Source organism: Momordica charantia, assembly GCF_013281855.1.
Source record: "Momordica charantia cultivar OHB3-1 chromosome 8 unlocalized genomic scaffold, Mcharantia_2.0 BLBB01000008.1, whole genome shotgun sequence".
Taxonomy (NCBI): domain Eukaryota; kingdom Viridiplantae; phylum Streptophyta; class Magnoliopsida; order Cucurbitales; family Cucurbitaceae; genus Momordica; species Momordica charantia.
In genome coordinates this window covers 4,737,364-4,761,549 of record NW_028275166.1, presented here as the reverse complement: position 1 = coordinate 4,761,549, position 24,186 = coordinate 4,737,364, and the positions used below count along the sequence as shown (strand labels likewise).

At 31.4% G+C, this 24,186-nt stretch overlaps 2 protein-coding genes across 2 annotated transcripts; both read left to right on the top strand.

Moving 5' to 3' along the window:
- Nucleotides 1-6,507: 6,507 nt before the first annotated feature.
- On the top strand, nucleotides 6,508-11,743 carry LOC111004997 (Mannose-P-dolichol utilization defect 1 protein). The gene is made up of 8 exons (XM_022276334.2): nucleotides 6,508-6,754; nucleotides 7,328-7,481; nucleotides 8,381-8,453; nucleotides 8,559-8,625; nucleotides 8,852-8,911; nucleotides 10,545-10,605; nucleotides 10,691-10,732; nucleotides 11,281-11,743. The coding sequence occupies exons 1-8, from the start codon at nucleotides 6,608-6,610 to the stop codon at nucleotides 11,382-11,384; spliced, it is 708 nt and encodes a 235-aa protein (XP_022132026.1). The 5' UTR covers nucleotides 6,508-6,607; the 3' UTR covers nucleotides 11,385-11,743.
- A 5,008-nt stretch (nucleotides 11,744-16,751) lies between these two features.
- LOC111004640 (cyclin-D3-2) lies at nucleotides 16,752-18,504 on the top strand. Its single transcript, XM_088128177.1, has 4 exons — nucleotides 16,752-17,328; nucleotides 17,445-17,646; nucleotides 17,763-17,896; nucleotides 17,984-18,504. The coding sequence occupies exons 1-4, from the start codon at nucleotides 16,882-16,884 to the stop codon at nucleotides 18,245-18,247; spliced, it is 1,047 nt and encodes a 348-aa protein (XP_087984303.1). The 5' UTR covers nucleotides 16,752-16,881; the 3' UTR covers nucleotides 18,248-18,504.
- The last annotated feature ends 5,682 nt before the right edge of the window (nucleotides 18,505-24,186 follow it).

The following is a 24,186-nucleotide window of genomic DNA, read 5'->3' as shown; positions in this document are numbered from 1 at the left end:
TTTGTAATTGTAATGGGGGCCGATAGGAAAACAGCAGAGTGCAATATGGCCCATCCGGCGCAGCGCAACCTTGCGAGTGCTCTTTCTTTAACGCTCTCTACTAATGCTTTAAACGTACACACCACATTTTGTTATGCTCACTCTCTCTTTTGTTTCATATAAATTTTTCATCTTTAACCATCTAATCTTAATTTGATCCAATAAATTTATGATTATAGGATCATTAACATTAAAGTTAAAATTATCCTAGTTCAAGAAGATAGCAGGATGTGAGAGGAATTGATGAAGGAAAATATGTTCACATACACATGGAAGATTAATAATAGAAGTACTCGTAAAAAGAAATTAGAGAGATAAAGTCTAAAGAGAATAGTGAGAGTGTGTAGACAAATAAATAAATGAAGAAAATTACATGTCAAATTGTGAATAGTGACACTTTTTTTTTAATCTAGAGAATAAACAACGGATAAGTGTGACAAAAATGTAGAGGATAAATGTCTAGCTAATGTAAAATATTTTGATTAAATACTAATAAATTTTTTATTTAAAAACATTTGTTAGAATCCATATAAATGAATTAAATTTATCCAACTCATCAACTTAAACTTTTAGTTGAGTGGTGGTTTATTCATTGTTAAAATAATATCAGAACAAGAGTCTTTTATTCGTACCCCTACGTTGTTGTTTCCTCCCAAATTTTTGAAAAATACTTCTAAATCACGTTCATACATTGGTGTTTTAAGATTTAAATCAAATGTCTTATTTTAATATTTGAAAATATTTTTTACAATATTAAGTTATTCAATTAGCACCATAATTATTTAGGCATAGTTTCTTATGCATTTTATTTGGTATAATATATATTATTAGTTTATTTAATAAAAAATAATTAATTTACTGTCAAAACGAACATATCTCAATGTAATTGACATATATCTCCAACTAATAAGTAGTAAGTCTGATTTTCACCCCCGTATTTTATTAAAAAAATTAATTTATTAAAATTTTTAACGGTTAGAAATACTTGACATCACACAAAATAACAGTGAGTTAAATAAGTATTTTTCATTCGATGGGAGACATGTCTGACACATAACCAGTCTTTAAAAATGCAGTATTTTCCTTTTTAGATGTTTGAAAATCTAGTATTTAATTATGGGGCAAATAGAAATACAAAATGGCATCCTTTGTATTTTTTTTCCTTTTTTTAGTTTATGATAAAAGCTCATTGTTATCGAATAAAGGCAAGTTTCCGCAAAAGTCCAAAACCCCACTCCCAAGGCCTCCTTCAATTATTGCTCCTCAAATCTAAAAGAGATATTTTTACATTAAAAAAATCCTCTACCGAACTCCTTTCTGTGCTTTATATTTTACCACTAATGTTAATAGTCAAATTTATTTTAAACTTTTAGCAAAATATGACTTTAAATTTAAATAAATGGTAAAATTAATACATTCTCAAATTAATATTGTAATAGTTTTTACAAAATAAATAAAATAGAAAAACTAACCGACAAAATTTTCAAAGTTAAACTACATACAATTTCAAATTCAATCCTGAAAAATACTCCAATCTAATTACAACTTCAATCATTCAAACAAGATAGTGAAATGCTTGAAACTAACTAGATAATATCTAATAAAACGAAAAGAATAAATATATAAAAGTATTATTATCAGCTCACCAAATAACTAATTAAAAGTATTGATTTTAACTCTAATTCAAATTTGTGAATCAATTTTATGAAATGGAAAGTTCAAGATTATGGGGCAAATATAGAGGTAAAAATAAAAATTCCTCTTTTATCTCGTACCGTCGTGATCTCGAAGATGAACCATTGATAGACTATATTTAATATGTTGTATTTTTATTACTTATAATTTTTTAGTACATTTTTATTACTTTATCATTAATATTGTTAAGGATCTCATATTGATAAAAGAAGAGACCTTACATAGATTTATAATAAACATCAGTCGCAGCTTGGAGCACACTCGATTGAACTCACACAGAGAGCAGTCTTGCCCAATGGCGTTACAGGACGTCGACATTGGTCAATGAGGAGATTAGGCGGCAGTTGAAAGAGCTGCTCGAAAAGGGTCATGGTTGGCCCAGTACATCCTCTTGTGCCTTGCCCCTATCTCTAAAGGGTCTTGGTGCCGAAGAAGGCTCTAATTACACCACTTCGCTGGAAGAACGGTTTGGTATAATCGCCAGGATTTCAATCAAGATTCAATCGGTTAGTTTGAATGCATGAAAAAAGACTGTACAAGAGGTCATATACAAGAAAAAAAGAAAAGGTAGACTCAATATCATAGAAATCTAATACATCGGAATCCGCACCGTCTTATTCGTTTGCAAAAATAGGACTTTTCATTGTCAATTGGTTTTGATATAGAACCCATGAATATTAATAGATATAAAAATATTCTAAATTTAAATTAAAAAGGAAAAGAGACGATAATCAAACTTTTAAAAGTATAGAAAAAATTAAAATTTATATATATTGAGAAAATTAAAATTTCTATTAAAGCATAGAAGCTAGGAATATTGTTTAACCGAAAAAAGTCCTCACGCCTGACACATATCTTTAAATATTATTTATTTTATTTTGTCTTTCTTTTGTTCGGTATACTTTTCATTTTATTAGTACTTTTACGTGGTGATATTGTAAAGAAAATAAATAAATAAAAAAGAAAAGAAAATAATCACTTTTATGTGGCTATGTCAAGTTTCTCTTTTGTGAGTAATTTTGATATAGCAAAAATCATTTTATTAGTTGTCAGAATCACTCTCTTTTCATTAATCATGTTTGGTAAATAAAAAATAATAATTTTATCAAAGTTTAAAATCACTTTAAATTGATTTTTAACGTATCAATTAGATAATTATTTTGGAAAATCAATTATACTTAAATATCTTTTTTTCAAAATCACTAGTTTAATATAAGTCTCAACAGGTACTATTCTTCGCAAATTCGAACATAGATAAAGTATCTATTATCTTTATTAAAATTTAAGGTTGAAACATATTTATAATATTTAAAAGAAAAGAAGACTTTTAATTTAATTAAATAAGAAGTTATTTTTTTAACATTACTTGTCAAAGAAAATAGTTGTTTAACGCCAATAATTGTGTGGAAGAGTGAAGAGTCACTTTCCAAATGGATGGTGGGGCTGGATAATTTCACATGGCTATTTGATTCCAAATACGAGCAGCATTTGCTTTTAATTTCCTTTCATTGCTTTGCGTTCCGTTCGCTATGGCTCTACTCTGTGTTTTTCAGCTCAACCAAATGAGTGAAGTGGAAGATTTTTTTTTCTTGAACGGGGGAGAATCTCACCTTCGTACTACTGACCAATCAATACTTAAATATTATTCTTTAAACTTTCAACTATATTGGCTTATCAATAATTTTTTAATGATTTTGAATCCCGACAAATTTTAAATGAATTTCATTGTTTGTTATAACTTGGAATAGAATGATTAAATCTCACATAATTTTGAACCGATGAGATTTGACCATTTAAGATTAAAAGTCTATAATAGTTAGTTTATTTTCCTTTCCAACAAACAACCCAATAGCAAAATTTGATTGTGTTAATTTCAATTATTTTTCATTCTTAACAAGATAGATAATTTAAAATTTTCTCGGATATCAAATTATAGGATTTGAAATCATTTTTTGAACTTTATCGATTTCAAATGGAAGGGTTAGAAAGGTGAATAATATTTTGGCCACTTAAACCATGCTTGTTTCAATTGGGACCCGACTGTAACTAGCCTTAGGTGCGGATTTATAAATAAAGAGAAATTACAAAAATCACCCCTGAACTATAGGGATTGTCGCAATTAAGCCTTTAAATATTACAAAATGCACAAACCAACACGGTTCTTAATGTAGCACACTCCTAATCCACATTTTTTAGTTTAATTTAACCACGTGTAGAAATAAGGTTTTAAATATTTATCATTAATCGAAGATACAGACCTTAATCATTTGAAATATGCTCATATTACTCAAATAAAACATAACTAAAATAATATATAAAATGACCACGTAAAAGGTTAAAGTAAAGTCTATCCATAAATTAATATAAAATGACCACGTAATAAGTTTTCTATTACTTCTTTTACGCTTTCCTACTTTTGGTTACAGACCACAGCAGAGCATATTTGTAGTTTCCATACAACTTTTATTTATAAAGGTGTAATTATAAACAACATGTGCTCTTTGTCATTATTTCTATTTCTATTTCTATTTTATTTATTTACATTTTTTCTTCTTTTGAGAAGAGTCATTCTTTTTATTTGTTTATTAGTAAAATTAATCTTTTCGTAAAAAATGACAGTTAAGACGACCGAAAAGAAAAATCGATCATCTTTTTATATTATTAGTTTATTGTTTAATAAATTTAAATGTATTATTTTAACTAGTAGTTTTTCTTTGTTTTGTTTTGTTTTTATTAATTTTTAGAGTATTTTAAAATATTCGCCATTCTTTTCGAGAAAAAAGAAAATTGAATGATTTTTAATAACTACTATTTTCAGCATTGAAAAACCATAAATAATCAAATTTAGTATGATCAAGGGAAGAGTATATACATTTACAGCTTAGCTAAACTCATTTCGATATAATTGTGCTTAATATATTATCTTTTTAAATACTATTTTAATTAGTGTACTTCTAGTTTTAATTTTTAATTTTTAGAAAGCGACCATTTTGGTCATTGTTTATGAACTTTTAACATAACATTTATATACAATGTAAACTATTTAATATAAAACTTATTGACTACATTAAAAAATTTAATGAATATAGTGTTATGTTGAAATTGTAATGAAAAAAATGAAGAAAATAAATAAATCAAACAAGCCTTTTTTTGTTTGTTAAAAGTAACATTTTTTTGTTTATTAAAAGTAACCTTTTGAAAGTTATGAATTAAAATAGACAAGCGTTGAAAGTACCTGGACCAAAATCAACATTTTAAAAATATGTTTAATTTGTATAGGACAAGGTGAATATGAATTAATCATTTTTATTTATATGGAAGTTTTTTAGATAGTGACAATACAGTAGATTTTTTAGTACAATAAAGATAGAGACAAAATTTCAACTCATAATCTTAAAAAATAGTAGATATCTTGATTGTTGATTATGATTACATTGGCATAATTAAGTAAAACCTTACCCATGAAAATAAAATTAGATATTAAACCATACTATTAAAGTAAACATAGAAATCGATCATGAAAAGGATGTGTCGATTTCATTAACCGTGATCAAAAGTAAAATAGAGATTCATATATCTCTGCTAAATACAATCAAATGAACTTACATAACTACCTCACTTTATGATTTAGGGATTTTTTTTCTTCTAATTGACTCGATTTTAATTTTAATGCTTTCTTTTTAGTCTTTTAACCTTAAAAGAAAAAAAAGAAAAAAGAAAAAACCAGCTCAATTTCATAACAACCCACCGAACTAATCAAAAACTCTCTTAACAACACGGAGTAAGTATACAAAACGGTAGGGTCTAGAGTAAGAGAATATGTATTTAAAAAAAAAAGGAAAAAAGAAAAAAAAAAAGGTAAGAGAATATGTTTTTTTCCCCTTGAGATAAAAGAGGTGAGCTGTCGTCACATTACTTCATTAAATTCAATTTTAAAATACCAATCATATCAAATTAAACTTTCCATACCTAAAAAATTATAATATATTGTTCACAGTTTCTTTAAATGACGTTTTTTTTCTTTTAAATTCAATTGTAGGCTAGGAATCCAATGATTGGAGGGATAATAAAAGTCTTATCGATGAGTTGAGAATCCAACCTATACGATTTTAATTGAATTATAAACTTTTTTGGCTGAATTAGATTCAAATAAATAAATACTCTATAGTTTGAGTTGATTTAAAAGTTCAACCTAAAATAAATTTGAATTTGCCTAGACCAACATATATTTTTGTATTTTAAAATCATTATTTTACTTACTACAAAAAATTGTATTGTATATGAATGTATTTATTTTAATTTTTAATTTTATTTTATTATGCACTTCTTTCAAGTATTATTTACCTAAAATAAGTAAATAAATATTTAAGATATCAACATCTTATTTATTTATTTTCCATTATTTAACAATAATTATTTAGATTGATTAAAATTATCGAGTATAAAAAGTACTTCAACAGAAATCCAACCCAATTCAAGATTACTCCTAATCATATTATCTAAAGCTGATCTATTATCAGATTAACTTAAAAATTGGAAATAAAAAGATTAACATTCGAGTATTGACTAGAAAATTTGAGTTGGAATCACGTAAAATCCGGGATATCTCGGAAGTTACAAATATGGTTGTTACAAATTTCGTAAGAGAGGAAAAAGCTTGGGCCCCGGATGATGTTGTGCAGATGGCCCAGAAATTTTGGACACGAAGCCCATCATCAGATCGACGACATTCCGGCCGTAGCCTAAATTTGGGCTCCGAGAAGAACAGTAGCGGATTGATTCGGTGAGAAAGTCATCGTTAGTGAAGGATCGTGTAGTTAGTTGTTATCGTCTGCCTTCGTTCAGCACTGTGATCTCAAGAACGCGGGCAGAAATGGAGTTTTTTGGAATGGATTTCAGCTGTGTTTACGGATCTCTAAGCCACGGCAAGTTCCCGGAGAAAGACTGTTTGCTACCTCTTATCTCCAAGCTCCTCGGCTATTGCATTATAGCCGCTTCGACCACCGTCAAACTTCCTCAGGCAAGCTCTACTCTTCCCCTCCTTTCGCCGAGTCGATTTGTTCGAATTTATCGAGGGAAATGTGATGGGATCCATTTCTTTGATGCCTACCATCCGTAATCAATGTTCTTCTGGGTTGTGTTCTCGAGTTTCGGCTTGACCTCTATTTTGTGCGAAGCAATTTAAGACTCTTAGAATCTTTGTGAACAAAGTTTATGTTGTATTAAGTGGGAGTTTATCAGAAGTTGCTTTAGGTTGCATCAATATAGTAATAAACGAACATTGGTCACCTTATTAGGCAGTAATTTAAAGCTTTGCAGCCTGTAGCTTAGAATCGCAACACGCTCTGAGTCTAACTTGGTACTAAATTGTTTTCTTGAACTTATGTCAATAACCTTGGAAGATCCCCGCCCTCCCTTTTGACTCAAATTGTTTGTTTGTTAATTTTTGGCTTCCAGTTCAGCGTTTCCGCCTGAATAATTTTTTTACTCGTCTTTAATATGCATTCTGCGATGAGAAAGTGGCCCCTTATTCCATTTCGTTGTGGATATTTAACATCATGTCATCATTGTAAAGCAAGATTTCTTTCTGCAGATATTGAAGATCTTGAAGCATCAGAGTGTCAGAGGACTTAGTGTTATATCCTTTGAGCTAGAAGTCGTAGGTTACACCATTGCTCTGGCATATTGTGTCCACAAAGGACTTCCATTTTCAGCTTATGGGGAACTGGCATTTCTCTTGGTTCAAGGTATATTGGAAACTACTGAAAATTGCTGGCACTGTGACCTTTTTTCTGGGGAATATCATTTATAAAATACATTACTGATAAAAGTTGAAACATAAATTGGTCAAATTGGGAAGAAATAAAGTGGTTTTGATGATTATAATGGTATTATTATTATTCTCAACTTAATTTAAGGTTGTGAATTGAGTGGGTTGCTGGCTGAGATGATGAATTACAGCATACTACTATAAATGTTAGTCTATCAATGTCATCTGACGTCCTATACATAATTGTGATAAGTCTATGGGTGGTGAGTTGATTGATAAAAATATGAATACAGTTGTATTTTACGCAAACACCGGACGCCCTTGGTCTACGAGAAGACAGTAAAAATTTTCTTCGAACCTACACTTCAATTGATACAAGCTACTCCTACTACACCATGTCAAGCAGTGTTATAGCATAGGTCATTCAGGTTAATAGTTCGTATTCTAATTTCTAGTTGTCTTTTGTTAAGGTTGGTTAATAGATATCTTCCTGGCCGCAGACCTATACTTAACTTGCTTTTAGTTATTACCCAAAGGATAACTTTTTTGCTTCTGAATCAAATATTGAATTACTAGCTCTTCCCATTCCCTACACCATTCTGTTACTGTTGGTTCTATGTAATGCAAGTTAAAATATATCACTGAAATAGATCCGTTAGTCTGTATTAAATCAGGTTTTTCATGATAATGGAACAAAATGGAATTGATTGAATTAGATAATCCAACTCTTAGTTTTGATTTTCCCATCGTGCCAGGTTGCATATCCAGAACCATGTTATATACTTGCTTGAATTTTTTTTACTGAAATAAATGGATGTTTTTTGCCATAAATGATTGGCATTTTTTTGTCTCTCTCTTTTTTTTTTTTTGCCACAGCTATAATTTTGGTTGCCGTTATCTACTATTACTCTCAGCCTATTGGTATGACAACGTGGATGAGGGCACTACTGTATCCTATTTGTTTTGGACTAGTTCAGATTGTGCTTGTTTTTAGTCGCATTATTTAAATAATGAGAAACTTGTAACTTGCTGCCTTAACACGGTGGTTATTCAGATATTGTGCTGTAGCACCAACAGTTTTAGCTGGTCAAATCAATCCTGTTCTATTTGAAGCTCTATATGTAAGTCTCATGCTGTTTTATTAAGATCATCACTTAATCTATATTTTAAGCTTTCTTGTAAAATTTTCTTTAGCTTCTTTACCGTCTATCACTAATTTTTCTAATCCTCCTCAAATAAGTTACATAAATGAAGAAAAATTGAAGACTTAAATTTACGTTTACTTAGGTTTTTCTCCTATAAATAGCTCTATACTTAAACTTTACCAATTTGGAAACTACCTTTCAGGCATCTCAACATGCAATTTTTCTCTTCTCGAGGATCCCACAAATATGGAAGAACTTTTCTGTAAGTTTATTTGAAGATCTTATTGTACAATTTCAATTTTTTTTAATTAATATTATATTGGTAAATTATTCTTGCTTTTAAAAAATTGCAACTGTTAAGGATAACGGACCCCATATATCTCCATAATCGTATGAGCCCTCATCTTTTTTGTTTCACTCAAAATGCTTTATATCAATGAAGATAATTGTTCTTACTCATATACTATGGATCTCCTCTTTCCACGTGGGACTTTGTTTACACTCCTAACAATCTTCGAACAAAGTACCACGCGAGTCTTCCCTCATAGTCATTCATCCACCCACTTTTGATTGACAATGAGACTTGCTCGTATCCAAGACCAACTGGATACTTAGATAGAGCACAAACACACATATTACTTTGTGGCATATACCTGGTGTTGATCACTATGCACCCTTAACCTCCCCTCAAACGAAGATGTACCCTTTATATTAGTCTACCTAACTTGATAGAGGCTAGAGCTACCCTTAATCTTTGTATAAATGGCGATAGCCAACTCCATAGATCTTTGCTCGCTCGCCACCATGAGCACTTTTTGTTTGATTTGGTGATTCATCCACAATTTCGTAGGACTATAAGGCTCACCAATTTTTGTTCAGACTCTGAAGATTTCACCAACACAGCTAGGTTTTAGACCTCTATATATCTTCAAAATGATATGATGTTATCCACTTTGGGCATAAACTCTCGTAGTTTTGCTTTTGGTTTCTCTAAAAACTAATGGAGATAATTGGTTTGAGGACAATTATCTCCATTGGTTAATCATCCTTACTTATATACCATGGATCTCCCATTTTCTTTACTAATGTGAGACTTTGTTTGCACGCCTAACGGCCAGGACTCAAAACTCTAGGTCAATGTACTTTTTTTTAAACGCATATTTCAAGAATGTAACTCATATCCATTTTTCATTCTAGGACGAGGAGTGCATTTTCCTTTGTCTCTTATTAGAGCTAGTTGCTTTCATTATAATCTTTTGGATATCCAATGACCTTTCTAATTTATAATCTTGTCTTCTCTACAAAATATTAGTACTCCCAAAGGTGTTGCTTGTAGAAATTGAATGTCAACTCACCTCATGGAATCAATTGATCAAGTAAGTTCTATATGATATTGATTTTTCTCCAAGCTCCTTTACCACATCCCCTTTGATAACAAGGGAATAGAGAGATTAAGAGAAAAAAAAAAAGGTTAAATGATATTGGACGATCCTTACATTTGTCATCATTTGTCCAATTTCAAATGGAAAGACTGGGCCAGTGATTTGAAACTGAACCTCGTAATCACACAACCAGCTATTGTCATTTTAACAAATGTCAGTTCAAGTGAGAGTCTGCCTTTCCCTTGTTTGAGAACTGCTAAGATTTAAGAAACTTATACATCTTCTGGAAATGGCGATAATATAGATTATAACTTTGTTGCCATCTAGTCTTCTTTTTCCTGCCACCTATCTGTGTCTTTACCCTTTTGGTGTTGAAATGCATTGAGGTATTTTACCGGTATTGTTTATAAATAATCTTTTCTTTGGCTTGATACCTTGTCTTAATTGTATTTTATTTTGATATATATTTTTTTATTGAAATTTCTCATTCAAAAAATAATCTTCTCTGCACAGAACAAAAGTACTGGGGAGCTTAGCTTTTTAACATCCTTTATGAACTTTGGAGGTGCTATGGGTAAGATGATTGCATAATGAAATTTAGTCAGTTGCATAAGTTTTCTCGTGAAGATGTTAAAGTTTGTTTCATTTTTCCTTTACAGTGAGGGTTTTCACCAGCATCCAAGAAAAAGCACCAAGAAGTGGTATCCTTGTTATTTGCTCTAAATTTTTTTTGGCAGTAGTTTCAGTGTAGCATTTAATATGGAATCTGGATTCAAGAATCAGTCTTATTGGCTCATACTACTGCAAGCATACGATATATTGTAGGAAGGTTTATAACAATTTTTAGGAATCAGATTTTTAAGACGTAAATTAGTTCTCCAAAAAAATAATTTTGCAAAATGCATGAAATTTTGGGCTTTTCCAGTGTTAAATTTTTAACCTATGACTTCTGATTTTATCAGCAACCTTCATTTTGCTTGTACCCTGTGGTTACATTACTCGAACAATTATGACCTTGATGAGTGAAATTGAATATTGCATTTTTCTGTTTGTAAAGATGCATAAATTAAATCTAATATTGCCTAGGCAAGCATTTTGAAAACTTTAATCTGCAAACATTAATGCATGAATTTGACATTCCTATGGGCTCATGTTTTTTTGTTCTTTTTTTTCTAAATGTAATTGTTGATGTTCTTTTCTTAGTTGTTAATGCATTTTGACAAACCGTGTTCCTTAAATCTTGTAAAAGTACTCTTGGGATCTGCCCTTTCTATTGCAACAAATGGTACCATTTTGAGTCAGATAATTCTATACCAGAAGAAGGATGTAAAGAAAGAGAAGAAAGCAGAGTAGAGGATGAAGACTTGCAGTTGTGGCTTTGCCGTATCAGAGATTAAGCTTGTATATATTTAGTAAAGGTGAACAACAGTCAACTGTCTTGAAAGGAAAGGTTTGGGACTCTCTCCTCTGCCTGTGACATTTTCTCAAGCTTAGTCTTTAGCTTATTACCGGGCATGATCAGATAATCAGTTTTCTGCAAGAATTTGAGAATTCTTTTATTTTGGAATATGATGGCACATTCATTAGGCTTTTGCTGAGATCTCCACCTGCCTGCCTTCCCCCCTGTTTATGGGGTTGTAAAGGGGAAGGAGGTGGAATGTACTTCGCATTAAATTATAGTTCCAATTCAATTACTACAGTTAAAATGATCATTTGCCATCTTGGTAAATTTCTCATCCGTTTATCGTGAATGCCACACACACATTTACAGGAAGATGATAGAAACTAGATCACTGGACTTGGCATTTTGGCCAAGCAACTATATAGAGGATTTTCGTCGTGCAGGTACATTTTAGCCAAAAGTGGCTAGTTTCAAGTTCAAGTTCTTTTGAAACAAAGTTCACCATAAAAAAAAAGTCAAATTACATATCAATAATAGTACGTGAAAGGAAAACTCTTTTCTGTCATCTTCCTTCTTTCCTTTCCTATTATACTGATCTGAAATCTAGATTCAGATATATGATGGAGATCACATTTCTAACGTTCTTTTTCTAGTCAGTAGTTTTACTTTGTTTTCTCTTTGCCACGTTCATAGCCATCATAGCCTTACAAAAGCTGCTTCTATTTCTTCTGCCTTGTTTTGTTTGTTGGCCCCACCTTCCCAGGCGGAGGATTTTAGATTTTCAGCTGCTGCAAATCTTCTGGTTTATTGAAGTAAATGCATATTATTTTCCTTCAAAGAAAGAAGAAAAAAAGGGAAGGGCAGGGTTTGGGGTTGGGGTTGGGCTTGGCATGGAAGTTTAAGGTGGAAGAAAAGGTTGTAATGTGCAGTCTGGTGTGTTTCAGTTTCAGCTCAAGTTCAACTGGGCATCATGAGCATGTACTGATGGGTTGTACGTTTGGTTCTCTTCTGGTTTTGATATGATTAATTGTGTGGAAGGGAAAGCAATTGGTTTTCGACTCATTTCTCATCATCATTCCATCTCAGATTTTTGGTACCACGACCAACTTATGAACAACCGATCATCAATCTCATCAAACCCTTTTTCTTATTAAGAATTTTGGTCCTGTGACAACTTTAAATGGATTTGTTTCTAAAATCATTTGCTTCGTTCTAAGCATGCAGAGAGGAAGATAAGAATATTATTCTTCAATTATGTATTTAACTATGTGAGTTAGTGGTAACCATATTGCAATGTTCACTTCAATATATTTTTTTATACCAAAATGAGAGCGTTCCCGTATATCACATGCCATATGATTAAATTTAATTCAACCAAGAGTTGAAATACTTTTTTTGTTTTTCATAGAAGCGTGTTTGAATGCAGCAGAAACTTTAAACAAGGTGGTATTTGAGAATTATTGTTCCTTTTTTGGGAAGATGGAAGTGCAGAATTTTAGAAAAAACAAATCATATGAGATATAAATGATAATTATGAAACTGTGTTATGTAGAGTTTAGCCAGAAACTGAAAACAATTGACACAGTTTGCTCAGAAAAAAAGGGTTATTGAAAGTATAAAATTCCCAGAGACGAAGCAGAAACACTGACACCTCTTTAAATTGGTGTATCCGCCGCGTGGGGCCGATTCCAGCCCACAGCTGGGATGAAACAACATCCTCCTCCCACCTTCCAGTTTTACCCCTGATCTTCAATTAGTATTGCTCTAATTTTACTTTTATACTATTTTTTTAGTATAATACGGGAAGAAAATCGAACTCACGACCTTTTGATTGGAGATATATGTCAATTACTTTTGAGTTATGTTTATTTTGATGATTTTTGGACGAATTTAGACAATGATGAATGCGTTAAAGGAATGAAGTGGATTTAGTCTTTTTCACTCGTTGACAAATGAACAAGCCCACCCCAAATATATAACATCTGAAACATAACGTGGCCACATAGTCCACCTAATACACAAAGGGTTAAATCGATAGAGTTGACGACATGAATTTATTAGATACAAAATTAAAACTTTAAATTGTCTCTCACAATTCTTTTGAAACATTTTTTTTAGGTATAAAAATTGTATTAAGCTTTGGAAAATATGAAGTAGATAACTTTTAGAAGAAAATGAACTAAAATACATGTCTTGAAAGTATATTGGTTGAGTTAGACAGACAAATAAAAGTAGTTAAAAGTAAAATAAGATTTGAAGTTAAAATAAAATGTAAAGTTTATTGGAGTAAAGAGTTTTGCATTTTGAATAAAAGTTGGCGTGATGGGAATACAAGAAAGAATTGGAGAGACATACTATGCCTGTGGCTGTGGCTGCCATTCTCTGACTTTGACCACAAAAAATGAACAAGGACGACTCATGTCACTTCACAAATGCGAGGGAGATTAATTTTAAAGTTCAAAAAAGTAACCCACCACCACCACACCACCACCAAATAATAAGGAAAGAGAAAAGTAAAAAGAAAATAACTCCTAATTAAATTCCACTATGCAAAAACAGTCCCTTGTGTGTGGGTTTCTTGGACCTATACAATACCAAATTTGCAAACATGACACAATTTTAAGCCAAACCCAAATAAAAAAAAATAAAAAAACGTTTGAAAAGTTGAAAATCTTCATCAACATATATCTCTATCACTACTAGACATATTTACAAATATGTCAAAACTATTTGGTATGTTGATAACTCTTTGTTATATATAATCTAAAACGAAGCAAGAATTGGTATCTTATTCCCTTGCTTTCCTTCGTTGATTTGTCTGCCTTTGCCTTTTTGTCCTCTCAACGCCACCATTATACACACCCTCTTCTTTCTCTCTCACCATCTCGGAGATTGAGCCTACGAAAAAGAGAGAGAAACAAAAAAAGAAAAGAAAGCAACGTCTCAGTTTAATTACTTACAACGCAAGCCCCCACTTTCAAAATCTCCCATTTTCCAATTTAATGCCTCACACTGCATGAACGAGAAAATCAATTCTAAAAAAGCAACCAAAATGTTGTTTCTGATGACGATCAGAAAACCCTGAACCACAAAACAGTCGTCTGTCTGAGTGCTATTGCTTCCTCCGACTTAATGAACACCACTGCGTTGAGAGAAAAATGAAACCAACTTTTGGTACATTAAAGCAACATTCTTGAATTACCCACTGCAAACAGTGAACTCCCACGCTTAGCCTTATAGCCTAGACACCTCTCTGGTAGCTACGATACACAAAACAAAAATAAAAATCCAAACTTTAATTTCTAAGTCCCTCCAAAGCTGCTTAATTAATTCTCCATTGTCAATACCATTACCAGGGCTAGGCTACGGAATAGAAACACAGTTGCTGTCTGCTGTGCTGCAGCCCTACGATAAGATGATCAATTTGTTTTGGTTTTGTTTTTGTGGAGAAGGAGATGTATAATATAATATGAAGTTGTTTTACCAAAAATAGGTGTCTTATTGTTGTAAGTTATAGTCCAAAGGGTTTGGGATTGGGTTTGTTGCTATAAAATTTGGACGCCATCTTCGAGAATCTAAAGGGAAAAGACGACCTCTATGAGCTATACCAGCTGACAAATATAAGAGGTGACTTTTTTCTTTTCTTTTCTTTGAATTTTGTGGATCTTTACTTTTTTGATTTTGTCGAGGTTAGGTGGGTGAGTGCTGTAAATAAAACTAGTGGACCTTCGATTCTCTCCCTCTCTTGTTTTCTTTTGTTCTCAGTCAAAAATAAAATAATATTTAATACCATTTCCGTTTGATTTTAGTCCATCTATTTTTTAAAATGTTTATTTTCAAAGTTTGATATGATTCAGGTAATTTTGAAAATAAGAAATCAAAATTAAAGTTATTATTAATTGAGGTGCTAATTTTTTTTGTTGTTGTTATAAATACAATAATATGTAAAGGTAAGGATTCAAGTTCGACCTTTCGATTGAGAATATGTCGAAATTGAGCCAAGCTCAAATTGACATATGAAATGTTAATTAACGTTTCATTGTTTTTAAAAATGTCGGTACAAAAGTATCATTTGAAGGTAGATAATCCTAACAGTAATGGCTAAACATCCATGTAATCACCTATATTTGGAATGCGTTTACTTTCTAATCAATACAAGTATTAGATATAATTAATCCATTTATTTATTATACCATTGACATTTAATATAATTATATAAGTTTTCTTTAATACATTGATTATATAGTTGTATTCATATTATTGTAAATAATTAATTCACAATCAACTTTTATCTAAATGTAGAATTTGAGGATAATCTAATCATAGCTTAATAGATAAAACATAAATTACCTTATTTTAGATATTAAAAGTGAAGTTCTTGTGACAACCCCATAATTATTAAACTAAAAATTGATACTTGAGTAAGTAAATATATATATAAAGAAAACTCAAAGTCTTAACGACCTACTCAACATATACGTAAAAGTTACCTAAACCATAATGAAGAAGCAAAATTCGTATATATTAGAAGCTCTCGTGAAAGAATAATAAATGATAATACAATGAATAATGCCTAAACAATAATATAAAGAATAAATTTGAATCCCTAGACGTAATTCAATGGATAAAATATACTAAGTGAATCGAGGCATAATTAGGTTAAAATTTAAAACGTAATATAACTTTTTGTTTCAGGAGGTTGAAGTTTGAATTTCAATGATATTGTACTTAAAAAGACAAGAAGGGAAAGAGAGGAACTCGAATTCAGCGAGAAAATGGGTAAAAGAAAAGACTAGCAATAGCATGCATGCGAATGCCAGCTAATTTTTCTTTTTTGTTGAATTTATTTTTTCTTATGAGATTTCTGATTAATAACATTTATTATTAAATAAATTTCTTTTACATATTAAAAAAAAAAAAAGGCGATTTTGTGAAATTGGATTTGGGGAGTGGAGAGGCTGAGAAAGCTGAATTCTTTTGCCTTTTTTGCTTTGTTTTTGGTTCTGTTCATTTTCACATTGTATCGAACCGTGTGTGAGTGCTTCTTCCCGGGCCACTTCCAGTCTCTACAATTAATAATTCCCATATTATTACGCATCATTTAATAATAATATCAAAAATAATAAAATAATAATAATTCCCATATTTTCATGATCAGAGGACTCAGATTTTAGATTCCACGAACACTCAAATACACCTGGCTGTAGAGGATCATCGGGAGTGGACCAATCACACAACGTACATCCGTCACGTGTCATCTAATGCTTGTCCTTGTCCCATCTCCTAAACCTACCAATAAAAGCTCCGCCTTAGAGATAGAGAAAACGACACCGTACAGCCATGGCCGAGGATTGGTCTTCTTCTTCTTCTTCTTCCTCCCCAGTCTCCCCTATTTTCTATTACGCCCTATAATGAACCACAGTCTAAACCTCTTCTTCTCGGAAGAAGATGGTGCCCTATGCCATTGACGCTCTGTATTGCTCCGAGGAGAACTGGGAGGACGACAACGACGGCGAAACCCAAAGCGGTTCCACTAATTTCATCGCCGGACCCAATTCTCCGATTTTGGTACACCACGACCTGTTTTGGGAAAACGATGAGTTCGTTTCTCTGCTCTCCAGGGAGAACCCTAATCGACTGTTCAAACCCCTTCAAACCGACCCTTCTCTCGCCGCCGCCCGACGAGGCGCCGTCGAGTGGATGCTGAAGGTCAATGCCCATTACTCCTTCTCTGCCCTCACCGCCGTTCTCGCCGTTGATTACTTCGACCGGTTTCTGTCGTGTTTCCAGTTTCAGAGAGATAAGCCGTGGATGTCCCAACTCGCTGCCGTTGCTTCCATCTCTCTTGCTGCCAAAGTGGAGGAGACCCAAGTGCCTCTGTTATTGGATCTTCAAGTATGTTTCAAGAAAAAAGTTTAAAAAAATTCCCTAATTGAGATATCATTAACCTAACCTCTGTTGGTTTTTTGTCTTTTGTTTTTGTTTTTTTTTTTTTTTTTTGATTTGTGTAGGTGGAGGACAGTAGATATGTGTTTGAAGCCAAGACAATAAAGAAAATGGAGCTTCTTGTGCTCTCTACGCTTCAATGGCGGATGAATCCTGTAACCCCACTTTCGTTTGTGGATTATATCTCGAGGAGGCTCGGATTCAAAGACCATGTCTGCTGGGAAATTCTTCGGCGGTGTGAACGAACCCTTCTCTCTGTCATTTTAGGTAACAAATCCAGAAAAGAAAAAAGATATCCCCATTTTCCTTTTCACTGATGAGTTTGAAAATACCCAGAAAAGTAACCAAATCCTTATCGTTTATTTGGTGTTTTGACTTGACAGAGTCAGATTTCATGTCCTTTCTTCCTTCTGTAATGGCCACCGCCACAATGCTGCACGTTTTCAAGGCTATGGAGTCCCAGCTTGGCGTCGAATATAATTCCCAGCTGCTAATTAGCATCCTCGGAATCGATAAGGTCCGTCTTTACTCTTCAGTCTTCGCCATTCTCATTTCGACACCAATCGACATGTCGACTAAGTTGTAACCAAAGTTTTGAAAACAGGGGAATGTGGAGGAATGCTGTAAGCTCATCTCAGATACATCCAGAAGAAATTGCAACCAACTTAAGAAGCGTAAATTCGGGTCGGTTCCGGGCAGCCCGAACGGGGTCATGGACGTGTCATTCAGCTCCGATAGCTCCAACGAATCGTGGTCGGTGGCCTCGTCGGTTTCGTCCTCGCCGGAGCCTTTAACGAAGAAAAGCAGAGCAAAGGATCAGTCTCTGGAGTCGGCGAGCCATTCAAATTTCCTCGACATTCCTCGCTAGATCCTCTCGAATTCTCCTTCTTTTTGGTTTTTTTGTTTTTTAATTTCCCCCCGGCAATCCTTGTATGTTGAATAAGGATCTCTATATTATGTTAAATTCTGCAAGTTAAATTGCCTAACCATCTCTGCAGTTTCTGCCCAGTCTTTGCTGCTGGTCAGAATCATTGTCCACTGATTGTAGAGATGGCTGGCATTTTATCCGGATGCGAAGAACATGAATCTATAACAATGAAGAAGAAGAGTACTGCTATTCCATTATCTTGTTTTATTAAACTTCTATTACGTGGGTATGATGAATCTTAGTCTTAGATCTCACAAGATCTAGTTTTTGTTAATGGGGTAGCTGAAAAATGAATCAAATGAAGAAGAATGAGGCATCGTGGGAAGGAAGAGAGTTGCTTTTTGTTCGCATGTGAATAGGGGGAAGATGGAAGAAGATTTTGTCGGCCACTTGGGCATTGAGATTTGGAAGAAATGATTTGTGGGTTTGACCCCAAATCTGAGTATTTTCTCGTTTGAAAAATTGCCTCAATGACTCGGGGACCATTTAAACTTGGGTTGCTTCAATTGCACCTACCATTTGGATAGATTGGTCCCTTGTGTTCTTCTGCTCCCCTGAGAATATTCACTAAATGAAGCCAAGTTAGAATGAAAATGGTTGATTATTGTAACAATTTTGAGAATCTATCTAGAACGAGAAGAGTGATCCATATATTTTATAAACCTTAGATGTTTAAATTTAAGGTGCTGAACGATTATGATTTGAAAATCAAGATATCAAAATTTAAAATGGTGGATGGCGTTGGTGGAGCGACAATTGGAGATGGATTGATATACCTCCAAGAAGGGAAGAATTAATGATGGATAGTGGCATTTATTCACATTTCAGAATTTCCATAACCAACTCCTTTTTTAATTCAATGCTCATCCCAATGTTTTAAATACACATGTTATACATCATCCATCCCTTATTCTTGTGTCCTATATTGGTTGAATTTGAAGGTTCATTTAAACCATTTTAGTTCACGATGTTAAGTTTGTAATTCTTTTATTCGTTTACTTTATCACAAAGATCTTCATCAGTAAATGTTGAAGTTATACATAGTAAGTTAGATGTCAAAACTTAAGATAGTATTTTTAATATAAAATTTATGAACTAAAATAGATCTATTAAAACTCGAGGAAACAAACAAAGTATTTGAAACTTTAAAGACTAAAACGTAATAATATCTAATAACCAAAATAAGAAGTATTATATTAATAAAAAAGAAAAAAAAAATCATTAGTTTAAAAATCCTCTTATCATCAAATTTATCATAATCTTATCTTTTAATACGGTATCAATACTGAATGGCTTAAATTAAAATTCTTTCAATAATGTTATTTTCTCCCTCGTTCATAGAATAGTATACTGATGGAGCCTCATACTAATATCAAAAAACATAAAGTGTTCAAATTTATATTAAAAAAATGCAAAATCACATAAATTCAACCCTTTTTTCCCGACAACAATTTAATTATAATCTCAAAAGCAAATAAATAATATCACCACAATTTATAGATAGGTTCCATAGGGCGAAGATTCATGAATATTTGAACTTTTTACTTTGAATCCTCTCTCTCTAGCTCTAGATTTTAATATTTTTTTAATTATTATTATTATTATTATTTTTTGGGAGTTGATGACAGTACACAAAAAAAACAACCAGAAGAAGGCTTGCATGTGCTTTTGACGCTTTAAATCAAAGGGAATGATGAAGTTGAAGAAGCTTTCACTTTAAACTAACACTGCTCACTCTTTAAAATCTTTTCTAATTTCTCATATTATTATTTTCTATAATTTGTCACCCGCGATCATCGGGACTATATATTATATTAATTTTCTAAATCTTCCCACTCATTATATTTGGTCTGACAACCAAATAATTTCATCCTCATGCATAATATAAAATTTTATTTTCTTATAATGATTTAAACATTTTGAATTTTTCCACTTATGTTTGTCTTATATCAATGGGTGTGCACGAGAAGCTCAATAAATATTAGCATATTTTAGTATATAACATATAATTAAAAAAATTTTGAATTTTTTTGGTCTGTATTTTTAAAAAGATGTGTTTAACGGTATTCATTATTTTCACTATTTGTATTTCTAACCGTTTTTTAGAATGTCAAAAGAAATTTTAATTTCATAATTTTTAATTCACTGACATGTTGAGTATAAATGTATATGTATGTATCCATCTAAATTTTAAATAATTTATATCTATAAAACTTGGCTTTTACTTTGTTATTATTTCTTTTAATTTTGAAAACAGAAACAAAACCACTCCCTATCAAATTGTTTATTTTCAATAAAATTAAAATAAAGAAAAGAATTAACAAATTCATTTACCAAATATTATTTTTATTTCTCTTTCTAGAAGACAAAAGAGAGAGCGAGAGAAACAATAATTGAAAAGGAGAATATTTTAATGGGAATTGAATCGCTTTGAAAATTTTGAAGATTTTTATTTTTATAAAAAAAGTATAGTAATTTGAGGTCAATGCAATAAAAAGAGAACAAAAAAAGTAAGTAAAAGGTGAGAGTGTATGTGACATTAGTGAAACAAAAAAGAGTAGAAAATTGAAAAGAAATGAAGGAAATAAAAAAAAATGGATCCATAAAAGGGGAAAAAGGAGAAAAGAGAGGGGGAAAGTTGGGAGGGGAGAATATAGAAATTAGAAGACAATATGTTATAATTTTGTTAGAGATGTCTTTTTGGTTTTGGTTTAATAATTAGAGTGAGAATTTCAACTCAAAAAGGAAAAAAAAACAAAGGCGAGAAAAAAGAAATGGATGTTTGCTCACCAAAGAGAGCCTACAAAGAAACATATCCATATCGAGAGCTCTTTACTCTTGCACATATTTAATAAAACTCGATCCTAGTTCCATATTTATGATGTAATATTTTAGAAAGCAAGACTCCATTAGACAATCATTTTAGTTTTGAAAATTAAATTTGTAAACACTATTTTCGTTATTTTGTTATCTATTTTTTAGAATTTTTTTAAAAAGAAAAACTATTTTTTGTTTTTGAAATTTAACTTAAAATTCAAATATCTCTAGGCTAAAACATTCAAAAAACATGGTGAGCAAACAAGAAAAGTTTCCAAAAGTAGAAAACTAAAAAAAAAATGGTCATTAAATGGGCCAATGTGTGACAAATTTGTCGTGGAGTTGTATTAGAGCGTACGAATATGAGTATAATTATTATTAAATTATATTGGTTAACTAAGCATAACTCCATTGTTAAGATATTAATAATATTTATTATGAATTAAAAGTAAGAACTCCCACCACCAGAATTGTAATGTTATTTTTAAAAAGAAGAAAATGTACGTTTGATTTTGAGTTATAAGAATCCATCCATTTCGTTTGCTTTGATTTCATGTATGAGTTGTTCCATCATGAGATTTCAAATAAAAGTTTTTAATATTAAAGAGCTTTTAATCATAGTAAAAATTGTTACCAATAAAAGTATAAGATTTTTTTTTTTTTTTTTTTTGAGTTAAATAAAGAGTGCATTCTCCCCTCTAAAAATGATACCCTTGATTAGTTGAATTATGTTTATTAGCAAAAAGTATCTTTATCTTACCCGTAAAAATGAATATTTTTATACATTTATTTTGAAACTAACTCAAAAAAGAGGAAAAAAAAAGTAGGAAAAGAAAAGATACTTGCATCTTCTTTCAATATCTTTAATTTTTTTTTTGTTTAATGCTTTCTTCTATGAAAGTGAAATATGATAAATATGACTTCGAATATTTCATTTTATCAATTCTCTTTATTTATTAATAATCCAATTTTAATATATAATTGAATATATTTCACATAAATTATAGATCAAAAGTTGAAATTTCAGGAAGTTTGAATCTCCATCCTGTATTTAATTAAAAAGAAAAAAAATCATTCTTAATATATATATATTTTTATTTTAATTGAGTATTGATGGGAGCTAATAAGTACAAATGATAACAAATAGCAAAATTTTCAATTGCATAAAACAATATTTGCTTTAATTTTCTAAAAAAAAGCACTTAGAAATTATAAAAAATAACTAAAAATTGTTTAACAAAATATCAGCTTAAATATTAAATTATTCTAATATCACGCGATTAAAATATGCTTGAATTTGTACTAAAACGAAAAATCCTGCTTGAATTTAGGACAAAATAGATAATATCACCTCAGTGTGAGTTTTTTTTCCTTTTTTTTTTTTTTTTTCGAGTACACCTGAGTATGAGTTAAACAATATCCATTATTCTGAAAAAATATTTAGCAATCCGAGGTATTGATAATTTTTGACATGTATGATCAATATTCAATAATATGTTAATAATTATATAGTTACGATAATAGGTTTAGCACAAAGTAAAACCTATACAAGCTGGTTCTTTTTTGAGAATCAATATGATAAGGTTTAATTGTCACCATATAAGAAGTTAATTTACTGTTAAATATATATATATATATATATATAAGAAATTAATTACTCATATTAAAAATTTAAGATATATAATTTATAATTTATAGCTGGCTGTTATTGCTGGAAAAGTGGGCTTCAAATAAATGGGCCTGGCCGACGTGGTGAAATGATGGACAGGAAGCAGCGGAATTTTTCCTTGTAGAAACGGGCAAATTTAAAGACAGCCGCGTGCGCCGTGCGGTGGGGGAGAGACGCACTCAAGTCCATTGCAATAATACTAAAAATATTTGTAAAACTAAAATAATCCAAACTAATTTTATAAATATTTTTAATATTCTATTATATATGTATTTTTAAAATAGCCTAGATATTTATGAATCCCACCAATCAAGTAAGGTCAAAATTATCATCAGGGAATCGAGAATAAAAACACAGAGGGAGAGGGACAAAACTTCGTAGCAGAGAAATTCGAACCACAACCAGTCGAACCCACAGGCCACAGCCGGTTGATTAGAAATATATAGTTTAACAAATTGAACTATGTTCAGGTAAGGTGATGGTGGGGTGAAATTTGAGCGTAAATAAAAACATAGAAGGGGAGGGACAGAACCTCGTAGCGGAGGAATTCGAACCTACAACATTTTTTATTTAATCAGTCAGTTTATAGGTGACGGTGGATGAATTCGAAGCTACAATCTTTTGATCGGAAATATATGATTTACCAAGTCAGCTCATAGGCGACAGTGGGTGAAATTTGAGGTTAGTAGTTGCAGGGGTAAAGTATTAGTATTGGTAGCTTCTCCCGAGGCTGAGAAGTTAGAAAGGGACAATTCAAAAGAATAGGGTCTCAATTGTCCCCATTTCACATTAAATTTGTATTTATGTTATTTGGCACCCTAATGTTTGGCTTTTGTGTAGCCTTTCTATTACCCTTTTCTATTTTGTTTTTGTTTCCATATCATTTTCAGTGCCACATCTCAATCATTCTCCTCCTTATATATATATCTTTATCTTACCCTTCCCATTTTCAAATAATCTAAATGGTAATTCTGCTAAATTCTATTAAGTCAACTCTAACTCTACTTTCCTTTTCTTTCTCTCCCTCTCTTAAATGATGCATTAATTGCTCCAAATAATTTCATCCCTATTGATTACTGTTACTTTATATGACAAAGTTTTGGACCTAGATTAAAGATCAGCAACATCCCTATTTAAATCCTGAATTGATTTTCCCCCCTTCAAAAGGAGAATTGATTGCTTTTGTTCTTTATTAATTTATTGCAAATCTCACATTTACAACAAATAATTTCATCTCACAGTACCAATTGAGAATATGTCAACGACTATATCATACACTTTTTGTTTAGTTGTATTACTTTTAACATATTTATTAAACTCATTCTACGATGATTTAGCTACATCTTTCACTAATATATGCAAGCTTTAAATTTACTAACATGTTCTAAATTCT

Bases quoted from the DNA above. Each gene is read 5' to 3' on its own strand.
- LOC111004997 (XM_022276334.2), top strand. From the start codon at position 6,608: ATGGAGTTTTTTGGAATGGATTTCAGCTGTGTTTACGGATCTCTAAGC. The intron at 6,755-7,327 runs GCAAGCTCTACT...TTCTTTCTGCAG, and splicing joins CCACCGTCAAACTTCCTCAG to ATATTGAAGATCTTGAAGCA. The intron at 8,912-10,544 runs GTAAGTTTATTT...TTCTCTGCACAG, and splicing joins AAATATGGAAGAACTTTTCT to AACAAAAGTACTGGGGAGCT.
- LOC111004640 (XM_088128177.1), top strand. From the start codon at position 16,882: ATGGTGCCCTATGCCATTGACGCTCTGTATTGCTCCGAGGAGAACTGG. The intron at 17,329-17,444 runs GTATGTTTCAAG...TGATTTGTGTAG, and splicing joins CTCTGTTATTGGATCTTCAA to GTGGAGGACAGTAGATATGT. The intron at 17,897-17,983 runs GTCCGTCTTTAC...TTTTGAAAACAG, and splicing joins GCATCCTCGGAATCGATAAG to GGGAATGTGGAGGAATGCTG.